The sequence below is a fragment of the Geotrypetes seraphini genome, chromosome 6 (genome assembly GCF_902459505.1).
Source record: "Geotrypetes seraphini chromosome 6, aGeoSer1.1, whole genome shotgun sequence".
Taxonomy (NCBI): domain Eukaryota; kingdom Metazoa; phylum Chordata; class Amphibia; order Gymnophiona; family Dermophiidae; genus Geotrypetes; species Geotrypetes seraphini.
Genome location: NC_047089.1, coordinates 206,143,324 through 206,162,336, shown reverse-complemented (window position 1 = coordinate 206,162,336; position 19,013 = coordinate 206,143,324). Strand labels below are relative to the sequence as shown.

At 41.9% G+C, this 19,013-nt stretch overlaps 1 protein-coding gene across 1 annotated transcript in view; it reads right to left on the bottom strand.

Moving 5' to 3' along the window:
- Positions 1-18,048: 18,048 nt before the first annotated feature.
- Positions 18,049-19,013, bottom strand: part of LOC117363020 (gastrokine-1-like) — a 73,716-nt gene continuing 72,751 nt past the window's right edge. Inside the window, exon 6 of the mRNA XM_033950176.1 lies at positions 18,049-18,306. Within this exon, the coding sequence (XP_033806067.1) occupies positions 18,215-18,306 (92 nt within the window). The 3' untranslated portion in view covers positions 18,049-18,214. The remainder of the gene's footprint in view (positions 18,307-19,013) is intronic.

Sequence of the window (19,013 nt, the reverse complement as noted above, 5' to 3'; positions counted from 1 at the left end):
ACAGCAAAATGTCAGAGGCTTTTTGAATGATTAGACAGAACAGAAGCTGTGTCTCAACACATGTTCAGAAGAGGAGATGATTGTGTTGTTTACCAGTTATAAAAAGGAAGGTCTGGACCAGAGAAAGAATGCTCAGCTAGGAAAAACCACACAATGTTTTGTAAAAGACTATGTACTCATAAGATTAGGCCCACCTCTTTCAATTAACTGAACTACTCTTTCCATTTCGACTACTTTGTTGTAGAAACGAGTACAAATGCAGACAATTGAATTGGAGCTTTGAAATACTAGGTGATTTGCTGTCACAGTATTATTTAAAATTCTTTTACCCTTCCAGTGTGGTGCTGTTTGTGTGGACTGTACTAGGATTATCATGTCTTCATGTTGTCCCATTAGAACATAAGAATTGCCGTTGCTAGGTCAGACCAGTGGTCCATCGTGTCCAGCAGTCCGCTCACGTGGCGGCCCTTAGGTCAAAGACCAGTGCCCTGAGTTTAGCCTTACCTGCGTACGTTACGGTTCAGCAGGAACTTGTCTAACTTTGTCTTGAATCCCTGGAGGGTGTTTTCCCCTATAACAGCCTCCGGAAGAGCGTTCCAGTTTTCTACCACTCTCTGGGTGAAGAAGAACTTCCTTAAGTTTGTACAGAATCTGTCCCCTTTTAACTTTAGGGAGTGCCCTCTCGTTCTCTCTACCTTGGAGAGGGTGAACAACCTGTCTTTATCTACTAAGTCTATTCCCTTCATTATCTTGAATGTTTCGATCATGTCGCCTCTCAATCTCCTCTTTTCAAGGGAGAAGAGGCCCAGTTTCCTCTAATCTCTCACTGTATGTCAACTCCTCCAGCCCCTTAACCATTTTAGTCGCTCTTCTCTGGACCCTTTTGAGTAGTACTGTGTCCTTCTTCAAGTACGGCAATCAGTGCTGGACGCAGTATTCCAGGTGAGGGCGTACATTGGCCTGGTACAGCGGCATGATAACCTTCTCCTGTCTAGTCCTTCCTCCCCAGTTGTTCCCCTCCCTCACTCTCTATCCCTGCAGCCTCCATTGAGGCAGTATAGATTCAAGAACAGTAGGTATTTTAACGCATGTGCTATGTGGCTAGAACTAACGCCAGCTCAATGCTGGCGTTAAGGTCTAGCGCGCGCGCTAAAACCGCTATCGCATCTTAGTAAAAGATGGGGATCTTAGTAAAAGTGGGATCATATATTAACCTCCACTGCCTCTATTAATCCAGCTTCATTCCTGCAATTAACTGCTTTGTCTCTTCACATGTTTCATGTTGTACCTGTGCCTGGGTGTCTGAGGAGTTGTTCTCTGGTAATTTTCAGATAGTCTATTTAGTTGGATAAGTACCTTTTGAATAGTTAATATTTGAATGCATGATGTCCAGTTATGAATTTTACAGAACTGTTCAGGGAAGGTAATATGAGGAAAGACTTAAAAGGTTAGACTCTTCAGCTTGGAAAAGAGGCGGCTGAGGGGAGATATGATTGAAGCCTACAAAATCTTGAGTGGAGTAGAACGGGTTACAAGTGGATCGATTTTTCACTCGGTCAAAAATTACAAAAACTAAAGGACACTCGAAGTTACAGGGAAATACTTTTAAAAGCAATAGGAGGAAATATTTTTTCACTCGGAGAATAGTTAAGCTCTGGAATGCGTTGCCAGAGGTTGTGGTAAGAATGGATAGCACAGCTGGTTTTAAGAAAAATTTGGACAATTTCCTGGAGAAAAAGTCCATAGTCTGTTATTGAGAAAGACACGGGGGAAGCCACTGCATGCCCTGGATCGGTAGCATGGAATGTTGCTACTCTTTGGGTTTTGGTCAGGTACTAGTGACCTGGATTGGCTACATTGGGAATGGGCTACTGGGCTTGATGGACCATTGGTCTGACCCAGTAAGGCTATTCTTATGAATTGACTAGTCTTTAAGCTAGAATAGATGTGTGTGTCTGTCTTTCTTTCTCTCTTTCTCCTTGGCCGCTTTCTTTCTTTCTTTCTCTCTCTTTCCTCGGCTGTCCACCACCACCCCTTGCCTGCTCCCCCTGTCCAGCAGTAGGTCTTCTCCCTTCCTTGTACCTCCCCCGTGTCCAGCAGCACCCCTTCCCTGCTCCCCCGTGTCCTGCAGCACCCCTTCCAGCAGAGAATTTTTGCCAGCATAGGACACCTCTCAGCATAGGACACCTCTCAACCGCCGCACGACACCCTCCAGCCGTTCCTCTAGGTGTCAGCTATCAGGAGTGAAACCGCCACCGCCACTCACATCCCTGTACACGCCGACAGCTGTCTCAAGCTGTCGCATGCACCTCAAGACACAAATAGAATACGGCCACGGAAGGACACAGCAAGCTGTCAGGGCTCACAAAATCCTAAGTGCGCATGCGCGCTTAGGGTTTTATTATAGAGGATTATGACTGTGGAGTTAAAGGATCAAAATCTCAAGGGGGAAGGTGGGGCTTGGGACCTAAGAGTTAATTGAGGAGGTGCAACATTTGCCTAGAGTATCTAATTCCTTTATTCTGGCCCTGGGAGGGAATTCCCTCCCTGTCAGGGAGACAAATGGTGGCCATCTCTCCAGAATACTTCTAGCATTGAAACATACCAGTAAATTCTACCCACTGCTTCCTTTCAACAATCTGCCCTTTGTGTTTCCCCTTATCTAATTCAGGGCCATTTGGCAACTCTGCGTCTCCTCCTATGTTTAGTTACACACCCGCTTTGAGTTTAGGGCGTACGTAATTGTGTTACATTTATTCTCAAAAGTGTCATAGTCCATATCACTTGATAAGCCAAAGGACAGCAGTTACGTATGCCACCTGAATTTAAACCCTTAGAGTAATAGTATTCTACATATACTTTTAATCAAAGATGCCTTTTTAGCGTTGCAATTATTCTTTCTTTTCTGAGAATAATCCCCTCATTCTAGAACAGTGGTTCCCAACCCTGTCCTGGAGGACTCCCAGGCCAGTCGGGTTTTCAGGATAGCCTTAATGAATATGCATGAGAGAGATCTGCATACAATGGAGGTGCCAGGCATGCAAATCTGCTCCATGCATATTCAATAGGGCTAGCCTGAAAACCCGACTGGCCTGGGGGTCCTCCAGGACAGGGTTGGGAACCACTGTTCTAGAATAAAGGTGAAATGTGAAACTTGGTGAAATTGCAAGTGTACGTTTCAGCATACCTAGCACTTGGTGTGCAAGTTTGGGCACTATTCTATAATTTATGCGCATAAGAGGCCTGATTCTATAAACAGCACCTAAACTAGGGATCAATCAAATTTAGGAGCTGTTTATAGAATCCCGTTTATTGGCGCCTAAATCCAGTTAGGTACCAGTAGGCATCTACAACTTAGGCACCAGTAAATTAGGGCAGAGTTTTTCTGGCCTTAACCAATGGTGCCTAATGCTTTCCACACCCAAAGTCAGTCTCTAACCAGGCCTACTTTTTATGTAGGCGCTGCACCGATTTCCATGTGGTACTTAAATTAATTGTTGGGTTTTTTTAAAACTGGCTTTTAATGGCATTTTCAATTATCAAACCATTTAAGCTAATTAAGAAATTTTAACAATATTACATGTTAAGCCCTCTATAGATCAATATAGAGGACGTCTTTTCCTTATGACTGGGATAGGCATTCAGATGATCACCTGAAACTGGAAGAACTCTGATCGTTTAAATTTTTCATTCTGATGGGCAAGTCTTTGCTCTAGTTATAGATGTGAAAAGATGAATGCTGAGAATTTGGGAAATGGTAATATATCTAAATTGATATGGGGCCCATTAACATCGTATGTTACCTCATTATAATTGATTATTGAATGTGAATCAGTTTTTGATATTGTGGTAAATATCCAGGGAATGGTGGGAGGGGGGGATTATTTCTATTATAAATTTATTTTAAATATTTATACCTGGGGTGGGTGGGACGATATCAGTATTTTGAATGGGGTAAAGTTTTTGCAGTACTATATGTTTTTGTGTTTTATTGAATAATTATTGGGTGAGTAGGTGGGTGTGGGGGAAATGGTTGATTGTGGATATGTTTAAGTTGAATGTGCTTTTATTGTATAATTATTTGTTACAGTTGTTGTAGTGCACTATTGAAGTTTTGAAAATTAATAAAGTTAAAAAAAAAATAAAAAATTTAGGTTTTGTGTGGAAATCGGCTAGGCAACATTTATAGAATCAGGACATTTATAGAATCAGGCAAAATTTATAGAATCAGGACCAAGATGCTTTGCAGAATACTGCAAGTTGTGGGCTAAAATGCCACATTTATGTACCTACATTATACCTTTATTGTGGATATGTTTAAGTTGAATGTGCTTTTATTGTATAATTATTTGTTACAGTTGTTGTAGTGCACTATTGAAGTTTTGAAAATTAATAAAGTTAAAAAAAAAAATAAAAAATTTAGGTTTTGTGTGGAAATCGGCTAGGCAACATTTATAGAATCAGGCAAAATTTATAGAATCAGGACCAGGATGCTTTGCAGAATACTGCAAGTTGTGGGCTAAAATGCCACATTTATGTACCTACATTATACCTTTATTTATTTATTTATGTAGTTCGTTTTATATCCTATCCTCCCCAAGAAGCTCAGAACGGGTTACAAAGCTAACATACATAATGCATAGACAGACAGATTGTGAATTTACCTGTGTACAGTAGTCTTGGGTCGTCTTGGTTTGACATATACAGAGGGTCAAAATTAGTATACAATCTGATCATTTTACGTTAACATACAGTTCTTCTTTTCAGTTAGCTTACAAAGATGTTATTTATGGGACGAGGTAGGTTTTTATTGCTCTTCTAAATTTTGGGAGCTCATTAAGGAATCTGATATGGGGGGGGGAGGCCGGGGCAGTTGGTTCTAATAGCTAGGTATGAAGTGGGAATAGGAACAACGTCTTGCAATTTGGAGTTGGAAGGTGCGCCCAGGTGATATTTGCAGACGTGTTTCCTCCTGGGAGTGGAGTGGTCTGCACTGATTTTTGGTGTGCTACTATACTTGCTAGTACAGTTCCCCCTCCAAATCTGGTTATTCGCAATTTTTTGAAAAAAACAAAACTCTGCATCGGACATTCCCCAGACCTTACCTTGTGGTCTAGCAGCGACACGGAGCAGGATCGATTGTCCTACGCTCCTGCCCTGTGCAGAGTTGTCATCAAAATGGCTGCCATGAGTTCCCATTGTAGTCTCGAGACTGCAACGGGAACTCACAGCAGCCATTTTGATGATGGCTCTGCACGGGGCAGGAGCGTAGGATGATTGATCCTGCCCCACGTCACCGCTAGAAGGTTAGGGACACAGGAGGGCGGCGGGGGTGGGTCAGAACTGGCCCTAAAAATTATCCTTGATTTTTCAATATTCGTGGGCCGGCTCTGCCCCTAACCCCTGCGAATATTGAGGTTCCGCTCTATATTAGTTGGATGTTGGTTGGGGGTGTGCCCCCGATAATAATAATAATAATAACAGTATATACCGCAATACCGTTAAGTTCTATGCGGTTTACAATAGATTAAGCGAGGTACAAATTGATTGAATTTAAGAGGGGGGAAGAGGAGAGTTAATAGGACCGGAAATGCGTTGTTGAGGAGAAAGAGATTAATAGGACAGAGGAATCACTATGGAGGAGAAAGAAGATGAGTGGGTCAGTTGTCTAGATACTTTAGGAACAGTTGAGTTTTTAGACGTTTTCTGAATTCCTCATAAGTAGTGGGCGAAAGCAGTTGATCTAGGTCTTTACCCCACAATGCTGCTTGATGTGAAAGAAGGTGTTCATGGTGTTTTTTCAGTTTACAACCTCTAACTGGGGGGGAAACGAAGTAGGAATGAGAGCTTCTCTTGTGTCTGTTGGCAGAGAAGGAGAAAAGGTCAATTATGTATTTAGGGGCAAGTCCGTTTAGCGCTTTAAAGCAGAAGCAGGCAAATTTAAACTTTATGCGTGCTTCCATCGGTAGCCAATGCAACTGCCGGTATTAGGGTGATACATGATCGAATTTCTTTAGTCCGAAGATTAATCTGACCGCTGCATTTTGCATTAGTTGTACACGTCGCATATTTTTTTGGGAAATAGCTAAGTAGGCGATGTTACAGTAGTCAAGTTGACTTAGTACGAGGGATTGGACCAGGGTTCTGAATGCCGACGTATCGAAATAAGCTTTAATGGATCTGAGTTTCCAGAGAGTGAAGAAACCCTTTCTGATTAAGGAGTCCACCTGGTCTTTCATGGTTAGGCACTGATCTAGAGTTACGCCTAGTATCTTTATGGTGGGCTGGATGGGGTGATTAAGTTCATTGATGCATAGAGGTGTTTTGGTGTCAAACGGGTGTGGTGAAGCAATGAAGAATTTTGTTTTTTCTGAATTAAGTTTGAGCTTGAAGTTTGTCATCCATTGCTCCATCATGTTTATGGCTTCTGAAGCCTTGGGAATAGTTTCCGAGATAGAGTCAGCAAATGGGATTATAATCGTGAAGTCATCTGCATAACTGAATAGTTTTATCCCCAGCTGAGTTAATTGCACCCATGTTTGGTGAATCAGTCGGCCTGCCTCCAATCGCCCACGGATCGGACACGGATCCGAAAGTTAGTGAATCTAGCCCTAAGTTCATTCTACAGCAGCTGACTGTAAGCACTCCCCTATCAAGTTTCCAAGTTTATTAGTGATTTGATAAAAACGCCAATCAAATACTAAGCATTTCACAATAATAAAAACTAGAGAATAGACATAAAAATTCACAAAGGGCTCCTTTTATCAAGCCGCGCTAGCGGGGTTAGCGCGTCGGTCATTTCACCACGCGCAAACCCCCGCAGCCGGCTAAAAAACTAACACCTGCTCAATGCAGGCATTAGCGGCTAGCGCGGCAGGCGGTTTAACGCGCGGTATTACGCGCATTAAACCCCTACCGCAGCTTGATAAAAGGACCCCAAAATGAAAAACAAGGACAATACATAATAAGACATACAGAGAAACGTGATGGAAAAAGGGGAGGAACTACAATATAAAACAGGAACGAGAACAGAACTGGAAGCAATAATGGGGAGGGGTAGCGAAGAAATTTGTTTTTATTTATTTATTTATTTATTCTTTTATAAAAAAGACATTTTTTTTATTTCAAATATTTTTATTGAATTTTTTAGTCAAATAAAACAGAACAAACAGAACAGATACGGCATCTGCCAAAGCATAAGCACACACTGATACAGATATATTAAAAAAAAAAAAACAAGTAGGTATTATGAAAGTATGTAATCAAACAAGGCAATCCCGTAATAGTCAAGAGCAGGGATGTTCAACCTGCGGCCCAAGGGCCGCATGCAGCCCCGTGAAGTATTTTGTGCAGCCCCGTTCGAGGGCAATGCAGTGTTTTCCTCTGCTGTCCCCGGGTGTTTACCATCTTGCCGGCTCCCTTCTCTGTCTTGCTGCAGTGTTTGTGCAGCCCCAGAAACAATTTTTTCAGCCAATGTGTCCCAGGGAAGCCAAAAGGTTGGATACCCCTGGTCAAGAGTGAAACCTGGAGAGGGAGGAAGGGATACTAGACCCAATCACTGAGAAATAAGCACAGAATGTGTAAGAGGGATATTCACCAGAAAATTGTAAAATGTTGAAAATCAATATAATTTAATGAATTTCAGTATGCAGTAAGTTACAGTGGAAATGCCATTGGTGGTCGAAAGTGTCTGTAAATAGGAAGCACTTAAGAGATCCCTTGAATTTATTTAAATTTTGTTCTACCCGAAGATGTGTTGGTACGGCATTCCATATTGAAGGTGCTGTTACTGAAAATATTGTATTCCGACAGGTATTTATTACATTACATTAGAGATTTCTATTCCGCCACTACCTTGCGGTTCAAGGCGGATTACAAAAGATATAAAGAATGGGGGTTACAAAAGATATAAAGAATGGGGGTTACAATGGAAGAATAATAGTCATTTCTAGCGTTGTCAAGAGTAGATCATTTGTAGAGAGTTGTAAAGAGTCGATCAATTGTCATTTTTAAAGAGGGGACCCAAAGCAGATTTTGACTAGAGGATCTAAGGGATCTGGTAGCTTCATACGGAATTAGAATTTTATCTATAAAAGCTGGTTCCTTGGTTCTAAGAGTTTTAAAAATTAGGAGGGCAATTTTATAAGTTATTCTATGTTGGACCGGAATCCAGTGGGCCTTTTTAAGAAGGGGAGTAACGTGTTCGAATTTCTTTGAGTTCATAATAACCTTGAAAGCAGTATTTTGTATCAACGGAATACGCCTAATATCACAGAGAGACTCAAGGAAGTAAACACTCGAAATACCTAAGGAGTCCTTTTACTAAGGCGCGCTAGCTGTTTTAGCGTGCGTTAAATTCTAACGTGTCCACAGACTATAATGGATGCATTAGCATTTAGCACATGCTAATATTTAGTGTGCGCTAAAACGGCTAGTGTGCCTTAGTAAAAGGAACCCTACATGTTTTCGTTTAACAGGCCCTAAAAAGCCAGATTTTTTTTTTTAATGTGTTTTAAGCCTGCTCTTAAATTGGGTAAGTGAGGTCTCAGATTGAAGAAAAATAGGCAGACCATTCTATAAGAAATGGAAAATCCAGTGGCACTAACATATGACACTGTGCTATTTGGCACTATGATGAGAGCTAAAAGCCAAATATCATCCCATAATAATAAACTTCTATTTATTATGACAGGGGTTGCCATACAGCTTATTCTAAGAAATTGGAAAAACTGGGATAGACTGAACTATTCCTTTTGGTGGGAGTCTCTCTGTCATGTTTTTAAGATGGAACTTAATATGGCCATACATCAGGGATATTATAAGAGGTTTCTGAAGATTTGGGAGCCATTGACAAAATTTTGCAAAGAGTGGTTGCTGATTATGCCCTTTGGTCATACACGTCCTGGGTGGGTGGGAGGGAGGGAGGGCGGGTTGGAATGTATTTTTCAATTCTCAATTAGAATGTAGTTCTTAGATATAATTCAGGGGGGGGGATGATAATCTTTTTATCATAGATTATAATTGTAATTGTATTTAAGTGCTTTTATAGAATTATATGATTGTATTTTATTTTGCACTTACTTATGGCTTTAAAATGAATAAAGAAATAAAAAAAAAAAAAGAATGGAGCAATGAAGCAGAACGACTAAGTTGCAGCAGGACAGGAGCTTACGTTGCCTGTCGTTCATGGATTACCCGTGTTCTTCATTTTTCAATAAGGTTCTCTACATCTGTGTACCATAACATCCCGGACCCCTGAGGAAGAAGTGTTTTCCAAAACACGGACCGTGTCAGGTCCTATGTCTTCACATATGAGAACCATTATTTGGATTGCTACATTGTATTTTCTCCAGTAAAGATTTTGTACCTTGTAGGCTTGTACAGTACATCTGCCATTTTTTTTCCTTGTTTTCATCGTATGACTCTTCATGGCAGATTCGTTGGATCGTTCTTTTGTTTTGCAATAAAGTAAAAAGCAATTTGTCAAGTAGCTTCCCAATAGGCTGGGTAAGACCTGTCTATGATCATTAAAAGACTGAAGATTATGCGCAGGGACATATGGAATAGAGCAACAAGGCTAAAAACCATCTTTGCTCAGTCCTATCTACTGCACAGATAGCTCAGCATCCTATCCACACACGCTATGGCTGGGGCTCTTAAATGTATTTTGGATTTTGCTCATGCCTTTCCAGTGGTACTTCAAGGTGAATTCCATTCTGATACAGTAGGTATTTCCCTGTCCACAGAAGTCTCACAGTCTAAGGAAGCAATTCTATAACTTGGCACCTCAATTAAGTGCTTTGATGCCATGTGCTAAGCACCAATTCTATAATGGCATCATGGCACCAAGATTCCATTATAGAATACTAGCATAAGTCATCATCAACTCTCCTACTTTCAGGCACGCCCACTTACACCAGGTCTATGGCTTGTGCACCTAAGTATGCCATGCAGTGCATCTAATTTATAATACTGTATTCTATAAAATGTGTAGGTGAAAGACCTGCTCATGCTTGTCCCTTGTGTATATCCCTTTGCAATTACATGCTTATAGAACAGAACTGAGTGCATTTGTGTGAGTAAGTGCCAATTAAGGTACCACTTACAAGCCCAGTTAGAAAATTGCTCTTCACCTTTGTATAGGACATGTCTGGGGGTCCGGATTGCTTTTCAAATCCCGACACTTTGTCCGGGTTTTGAAAGGCCTCCTCTAAATCGTGTTGGACAGGCAGCAGGGGAGTAGGACTGGGGCTAGGGCGGGACTGGGGCATAACAGGGCAGGTATGGGTGAAACTGGGCAGGCCTGGGGGTGTAGGAGTCCGGATTTTACTATAGTAAAATCTGGCAACCCTACCTTTGTACCTGAGACAATGGAGGGCTTAGTGACATGACAAGATCACAAGGAACCGCAGCAGTAGGATTGGAATCTGGGCTTCCTTGATTCACAGTCCTCTGATCTAACCTTTAGGTTACTTCTCCAATGTAAAGATTCAATAAAAGAAGGGGAAAGAGAGAGACCAACAGAATGAAACTAGAGAGAGACAAGCAGGGCCAGCATAACCTAAGCACCAGGCGAAGTTCTGGCCCAGGGTGCCGTGCTAAAGGGCACCGAATGCCCTGGGCCATGATTACCATGACCATTTATTTTTTTTTTCATCAAAAGGGGACATCTATTAATTGTCAGTCCTGCCCCAATCCTGCCATAGCCCCACCCCCAATTCCATCCTAGTCCTGCCCCCAATCCCACCCCCAATTTCTTCCATTCATTTTTCATGTTCACATAATATATTATTAATTCATAACAAACCAAAAGAGAAAAATGTCCAAAAAATGGCATAAAGTGACATTTGGGCATTTCTCTTGCTAAAACGTCCAAATCACTGTTTTTAAAACCCATATTTTAGATGTCTTTCTAGGCTGGTCGTCTCCCGTTTGTCTAAATTCCACGGGGGCGTGTTTTGGGTGGGCTTAGGACTTGGACGTTTTGCAGTGATAATCGAACTTTTAACAAAACATCCAGGGCACCGTTTAGACATTTGGGGCTAGACCTGTTTAATAATCAAATAAGGGCCAAAAAGATGTCCAAACTGACCAGATGGCCACTGAAGGGATTAAAGCACAACCCCCCTCACTCCTCCAGTGGTCATCGACCCCCCTCCCACCATCCAAGAATGTGAAAGAAATGGTACATTCCAGCCTGTATAACAGCTTCTATGGTACTTCTCCTTTCTATAGCGCTGCTTGATGTATGCAGTGCTGTGCATTAAAACATTCAAGAGACAGTGTCTGCTCAGTCCACGGCTTCAGATAGCCACAGAGACATTTCAGCAGAGGGACTCTGTAGTGAACGTCAGATTAAAAAGTCCCAGGTACACATCTCACCATAACCCGCTTATATTGTATGGTGAACCCTCCAAAACCCACTGAAACCTACTGTGCCTACATAAAGATGACACCTGCAGACATAAGGGCTATTGCTGTGGTGTACAGGTGAGTACAGTTAGTTTTGGGTGGATCTTGGAGGGTCCAAACTCAAACTCAGATGTCCTATCGAAAATGCTCCTCCACATCTCCTGATATGGTGGGGAGCAGGGGAGGGAGGAGATACCCTTTCAGATCTGTAGTTGACAAGCCTTTCACAGCATAGAAATTGAAATGCAATTTCCAAAACCTTGCATATTATAATTTATAAATTCAGAAACAAACAATATTTTTTCTACCTTTGTTGTCTTGAGCATTTATTTGGTCCCAATGTCTACTGCTTTATCCTCCTGTTTTTCTTAACTCTTTCTGGGATCTCCTGTCTTTTTAACATTTCTTATCTTACTAAGTCAATCAGTCTCTTCTCTCTGTCCCTATCCATTCTATCCACTGTCTTCCCTCTGTGTCCCTATCCTTCCTCTATGTTCACTATCACTTCTGTGTCCCTATGTTACTCTGCCCAGCATCTCCCTCTGTGTCATTGTCCAGCATCATCCTTTTACGTCCTTGTCTCTATGGTCCTTCAATGCTCAGCCTCTGCTCTCTATTTCCCTGTTCTTCTCCATGTCCACTCTCTTCCCTTCTTCCTGTAATCCCCAGCCCTGACCACCCCCTCTGTGGTCCAGAATCTCTTCTTTCACTCCTTTCTCTTTCTTCTTCCTTGGTCCATGGTCTCAATCTCTCTTTTCCCTCTTTCCTTGGTCCAGGATGTCTCTCACTCTCTCTTTCCCCTTAGTCCAGGGTGTGTGTGTGTCTTCCTCCCTCCTTAATCCAGGGTATGTGTGTGCATTATTTTCTCTCCTCCTCCTACTTCAGTTCAGGGTGTCTCTCTCTATCCCTCCCTCCTAATTCCAGGATGTGCTTTCTTTCTCTCTCTCTCTCTCCTCTTCCCTCCTTGGTCCAGGGTCTCAGTCTCTGCTTGGCCCAGGGTCTCTCTCATTTTCTCTCCCCCTTCACTTCGTCCACCCCCTCAGTCCATAATTTGCCCCTTCTCCCTTTCTCCTTTGGTCCAGGTTTAAACATAGAAGATGACGGCAGAAAAAGTCCCAGGTTTATCTTTCTCTCTCCTCTATGCCTCCCCTTCCCCTCCCCCTCCCAAGCATTGCTTTTAGTACTACCACCTCTCCACCCTGTACCTGGGAGGGAAGGCCAGGGGAGGGCAACTCCGGTCCTCGAGGGCCAGAATCCAGTCAGTGTTTTCAGGATTTCCCCAATGAATATGCATGAGATCTGTTTGCATGCACTGCTTTCAATGCATATTCATTGGGGAAATCCTGAAAACCCGACTGGATTCCGGCCTCGAGGACCGGAGTTGCCCATTCCTGATCTAGGCTCACTGCAGCTCCTCATTCACAGTAGAGAGGCTGAAAGCAGTTTTTTTTTCTGGTTAGGAAGGCCTTTCCTCTGCCACTTGTTGCCTATAGGAAGCTGCATCAGGGGCAGAACCCAAAAAGGAAAGGCCCCACTAGCCAGAGACAGGCAGCTTTCAGCCTCTCTTTATTGTGACAGCTGCAGCCTTGGGAGGACTGGTAGGTCTCAACACTCAACAAGAACCAAACCTCTAATTCCAGATTCTACGACTAACTAACAGGTTCTGCCTTCAGCCTCTTACTGGTCCCCCTAGATCTCACCATGAAGCAACCTTCTTGGCTCCTTCTTCTCTGCTCATTTACCAACACTACTCACTGCCTGAAACCTCTCCCCCCCTCCCCCAATTTACTTGACTCCACAAATGTCAGTAATACTTGCCCTGGCCTCAGAATCCCCGCGCTAGTGTGCACCAGAAATCACCCCTTCAAAAAAAACCTCCGAGGAGTTAACTACTCCTCTTTAAAGCCCGTTCCTCCTGCCAAACTACCTAACCTCATTTCTGACTCTCTCACCCCAGTCCCAACACTACTGTAACGCCAGATCAGCTTGCAACAAGACCCAAATTCTAAAGGACCTATTCGGAGACTTTGATCCTGGATTCCTGTGCATCACAGAATCATGGATCGAAAAAGATGATATATTCACACAAAATGAACTCTGTTCCTATGGTTACCATGGCCTCTTCTCTCCCAGAATAAACCAAAAAGGAGGAGGCCTGGCACTCCTCTACAAATCATTCTTCAACGTTCAGCTCCTTGAAAAGGGTAGCCACACTTCACTAGAATATATGTTAGCTTCAGTCAACGATGAACTCCACCCCTACCCATTAGGCATCTTGTTACTATACCGGCCTCCAGCCCCCTGGAATAAATCCTCCGATCTCATCTTTGAGACCATAACAAGCGCCTTCCTAAAATTTCAGAGACTACTGATCATTGGCAATATTAATCTCCACCTAGATGACAACACCAGCAAGGATACAACCAAATTCAACCACTTCCTCACTTCTCTAGGTTTCCCCTCTCCTGTGTCCTTCCCAAACCACAAAATGGGGCCTACTATAGATATCATCAGCTTCCTCAACCTGACTGAGCACAAAACTTCTGCCGAGGATGCTCGTTGGGAACATGTCCCTTGGTCCGATCACTTTTTAGGTTCTTTCTGCCTCCCCATTTTCATGTCTCACCTTGGATCTCCACCGTGTGTCACAAATTCTATTACCTTCTGCAAAAAAATCGCGAGCGAACTGTTCTGGACACAATTTCTCAACCAACTTCCCTCTTGTCCTAAGCCCGTCAACCCAGAATATAACTGGCACAACTGGGTAAACCTCTCCAAGTTTACCTATTGTGCTCTTACCCCTTTATCTATTAAATCTATCTCCTACTCCCGTAAGGCCCCCCTGGTATCTTCCATACCACAGAGAACTGAAGCAGCTCTGGAACATAAATGGAAAAAATCTAAATCCCCTTCAGACAGACAATCCTGGAGGGACAATATCAAGTTTTATAACTCAGTTCTAAAAAAAGCAAGGAAGAACTTCTATGGTGACAAAATATCCAGATCCAACAACCAGAGTAGTACACTGTTTAACATCTGGTGCACTTTAACTTCTAAAAATGATTCCACCATTCCCCCCCTCCTCCCCTTTAGCAGACAACCTAACAAAATTCTTCAATGAAAAGATCACTACCTTAAGGAGCTCCTTCCCACCAGCAGTCTCTTACAACTCTCTGGCTCCCAACGACTCTAACCCTATCCCAGCAGACAGATCCTGGACTGCCTTTGAACTCATATCCGATCTCTAAACTCTGTCTCAAACTGAAATCCTGCAAATGTACGTTGGATCCATTCCCTTCCTACCTATACGAGAATATTCCCACGCAGGCCATCTCATCCCTCACCAGACTTATAAACTCTGCATTACTATCGGGCCTATTCTCCGCAGAAATGAGACATATTGCCTTGTCCCCATTACTGAAAAAAGCCGATCTTGACCCTTCCTCTCCATCTAACTACCATCCCATAGCAAATATCCCTCTCCTGACTAAAATGCTAGAGGCCATCATATCTACCCAGCTCTCATCTTACCTAGACAGATTCTCCATTTTCTTACTTTACCAACACGGCTTCAGACCCAACTTCAGCACCGAATCCCTACGGGTCTCATTAATCTCAAAGGTACAACAATTACATTCTCGCAATAAATTTGCTGTCCTATTACAATTCAATCTCTCTGCAGCTTTTGATGTCGTCCACCACGATATTCTAATTTATCAACTTTCTGAGATTGGCATCGACTCCACAGTCTTAGAGTGGTTTTCAAACTTCTTACGTTCCTGCTCCTACACTGTCAACACAAATGGAACCACGTCCGCTCCTTGGAAACCGACTTGTGGAGTCCTGCAGGGATCACCCCTATCCCCTATTCTCTTCAACATCTATATGTCCTCCCTGAAACTCTTCCATCTATCTCCCTTCGAAACTATCTATACATATGCTGATGACATCCTTGTCCTTCTCAAGACAGACTCGAACCTTACCAATCTCACTGAGAACATCACAGCCTGCATAACGAAACTCCAATCCTCTCAGTTCAAATGAAACTGAATGAGTCCAAAATGAAACTACTCTGGCTCGACCAAGAATTAGAACAGCTACCTTCCCTCTTCTCACTACCCTCTGGAGCCACACTGCAGCTCGAGTTCTCTAGCAAAGTCCTAGGCATCATTATCGACTCTTCTCTTTCCTTCAACGACCACCTCAACTCCCTGATAAAATCATGCTTCTTTAGCCTCCACATGTTGAGGAAAGTGAGATCCTGCTTCCGCCAACATTTTGCTGTCCTTGTTCAATCTATCATCCTCTCCAGGCTAGACTATTGCAATTCCATCTATCTAAGTCTAAATAAAAAATGTCTTCAAAGACTTCAGCTAATTCAGAACACTGTTGCCAAGCTGATCTTCACAAAATGCAAATTCAATCATGTTTCCCCACTTCTGTCCAAACTTCACTGGCTCCCAATAATTTCCAGAGTTCATTTCAAATGTGCCTGCCTAGCTTTTAAGATCCTACACAGCATCCTACCTCCACTAATCCCTCTTTCTTGGAACTCCTCGAGCCCTGACACCACCAGGCCCACCCAAAAACTTAAACTATCCTTCCCCCTCGCTAAAAGGTATCCTCTATGCGGGAAAATTGGGCAAATCTCTTTTTTTCAGAATCACAGAGCTCTGGAATAATCTTATTCCCCACTACGGAATATGGGCTCCTTCCAATTATTCCGTAAGCACCTGAAAACTAGGCTCTTCACAAAATTGTAATGTTCTCTTCCCCCTTGGACTCAACATCCAACCCCTCTATGCTACTCCTTCCTTTATTAAACTCTTGTAAACTGTACCGAGCTCTATAATTGTGGAGAGGATGTGGTATATAAACTTAAGGTTTAGTTTAGTTTAGGTGGGTGAATGAGAAGATGCAGCAATGCCAGACCCAAGCATGGGGTGGGAGAGGAAGGGAGGTTTTGGGTGTAGGCAGCCCCTACCATTGGGCAGCTCTAGGTATTTTGCCAGGCTCACTTAATGGCAGCTACACTCCTGGTTCCATCTATCAGAATCTCGGTTACCTGATCAATTTGAAGATGCAGTCTGACAAAACTAGACATTAAAATTTTAGTGTTATTACCCCTGTGATGAGAACAAGAAACTGGATATGGATGTTCTGAAAGATGATTTATTATTCACTCTTCACAATAAAATCATAAAAATACAAAGAATAAAACCAATGCGATTTTTTCACGCTACTATGGCTATCTGCTCAAAGACACGCACTTTGTTTTTAGTCTACATTTTTATATGTGATCCCTTACCAACTGGACCCCTGAGGATGGCGTGTTTGCCGAAACACGGACCGTGTAGGGTCCAGTAGAATAATTACATGTGGACTACTAACTTGGTTTTATTCTTTGTATTTTTATGATTTTATTGTGAAGAGTGAATAATAAATCATCTTTCAGAACATCCATATCCAGTTTCTTGTTCTCATCGTTTGGATTGCTTTCACTGTGGAATATTGGGTCTTACCCCTACCTTGTGGAACAGTATGTATAACAGCTTCTACTACTATTTATTTAGAAACCCCCATAAATATTTTATCTTATGTAAAATTCAGATCAATGGTTAAGATGCATCTTTTTGGTTTTTTGGCAACTATTTAAACAAGATTTAAACAAAAATTGTTTTGTTTTTAATTTTTTAGATTTATAGATTATTTGGATTTAATTCACTTTTGTTTTTTGGCTTTGATTTTTGTAGATGGTATATTGAATTGAGTTTAATGCAGTGTTTATATACTGCTAAATCACCACACTGGCTTCGAAGCAGTTTACAAAACAATTGAAAATTTGACTTATACAATGGCTAAAAGTCTAATCAGGTACTTTAAGGAATTTCCCTCTCTGTCTCAATGGGCGCTAGTACCTATGAAGGAAGTATAAAAGCAAATATTTTCATACATACCAGGAATAGATAAAGCACAGCAAAAGAGAAAAACTCCAAAGAGGCAGAGTTACTGAGCAGATAGGTTTTTATCAAACAAGTACGTTTTTAGTCATTTTGGGCTCTTTTTACGAAGGTGCGCTAGGGCCTTAACGTGCGGAATAGTGCACGCTAAATTGCCCCGCGCGCTAGCCGCTAACGCCTCCTTTTGAGCAGGCGGTAGATTTTCAGCTTTATGAAGGTGAAGCAGTTCAGTTCTGTTCAAATAAACAAACCCATAACCCATAGTGGGGCTATGGTCACCCAACCTTTGACTCTGAGAAATACAGGAGGCCTCTGAAAAGTTCTCAATCCAAGAAATGAATGATGTGGAGCCAAGAAACCTACAATTTATTCCACACTTTTCTTGACACTTGTCATTTCAATGATATGAAATGAAATGAAAAATGTCAGGAAAAGTGTGGAATAATTTGTAAGTATCATAACTCCACGTCATTCTCTTCTTGGTTGGGCCTCAAACTATCATTCATCATTCCTTCCACCTCCCTAATTCTTTCACTTTTCCTTTGCAGATAACTTAAATTGATTCAACCAAAATATTCACAACAGGACAGGAACTGGACTTTTCACTGATTCTACTTGCATTACATGGGTCTTCTGGACTACAATTTTATTAACATATTTGACAGCATTCAAAACACAACTTTTCCAAATGTTTATTGTGTGTTAATGATGATCTCACAAACTTGGGATGATTGCACCAAAAAACAACGGCACTTTGTGAAAATCATAAACAATAATAAAACCTCTCCTAATGTTATCATTAGGTAGGAATTATACATGCAAAATATGTCAAGATGATGCTCTTAAATGCTTATTCCACCACAGAGATTAATGTCCAGCAGCCACAGGATTTCAGCATTAATACATCCTCCACCTTGAACAAGGAAGCTTCCACCTTCAAAACAATTTAAAAACCAAAATGCTTAATATCACTGAATAGTAACTGACTAAACCTTTGAATACACAAGTGCCTGTTTATGAAAGTGCACTAGGATTCTGGATCTAGGTTAGGTGCAAAAACATACCATGCCAGGATTGAAAGCATGTTAACTGCACTGTAGATAATATGGAAGGCAATTAGCTACACCTCTATATGTACAGTAATGATTATTTTAACTGCAAGTTGCAGTCCCCACCCGGAATAGAAATCCGTAATGTAATGTAATTCTCTACCTATTCCACTTTCCAAAACTGTATTTTTCATGAGTTAGTGCACATTAACAGTTAGTGCTTTCAAGCAGACTTTCTGGGACACCAGGCCGCACAGTGGTACAAATTAATATCTGGATTATTGAAAAAAAAAAAACAAAAAAACAAGGAATGGTCTTAGAGACATTTGGAGCATTGAGATTAAGCACGAAATTACGGCACCTCAATGGCCACGTATTTGGTCTTGGAGGGTGAGATGTACAATGTCTGCATCTATGAGACAAGCGTGGTTTTTCTTGCTGCATAGAGCTTTCTGGACCCCTGTTCGTTTAAAAAAATTAGATAGCTCTAAATCTGATAAATGCTGGCATTGTCATCTTGAAGCGGGGACTTTAGATCACTTGTTATTCTATTGTCCATATATATTAGAATTTTGGAAATCAATCTGGAATC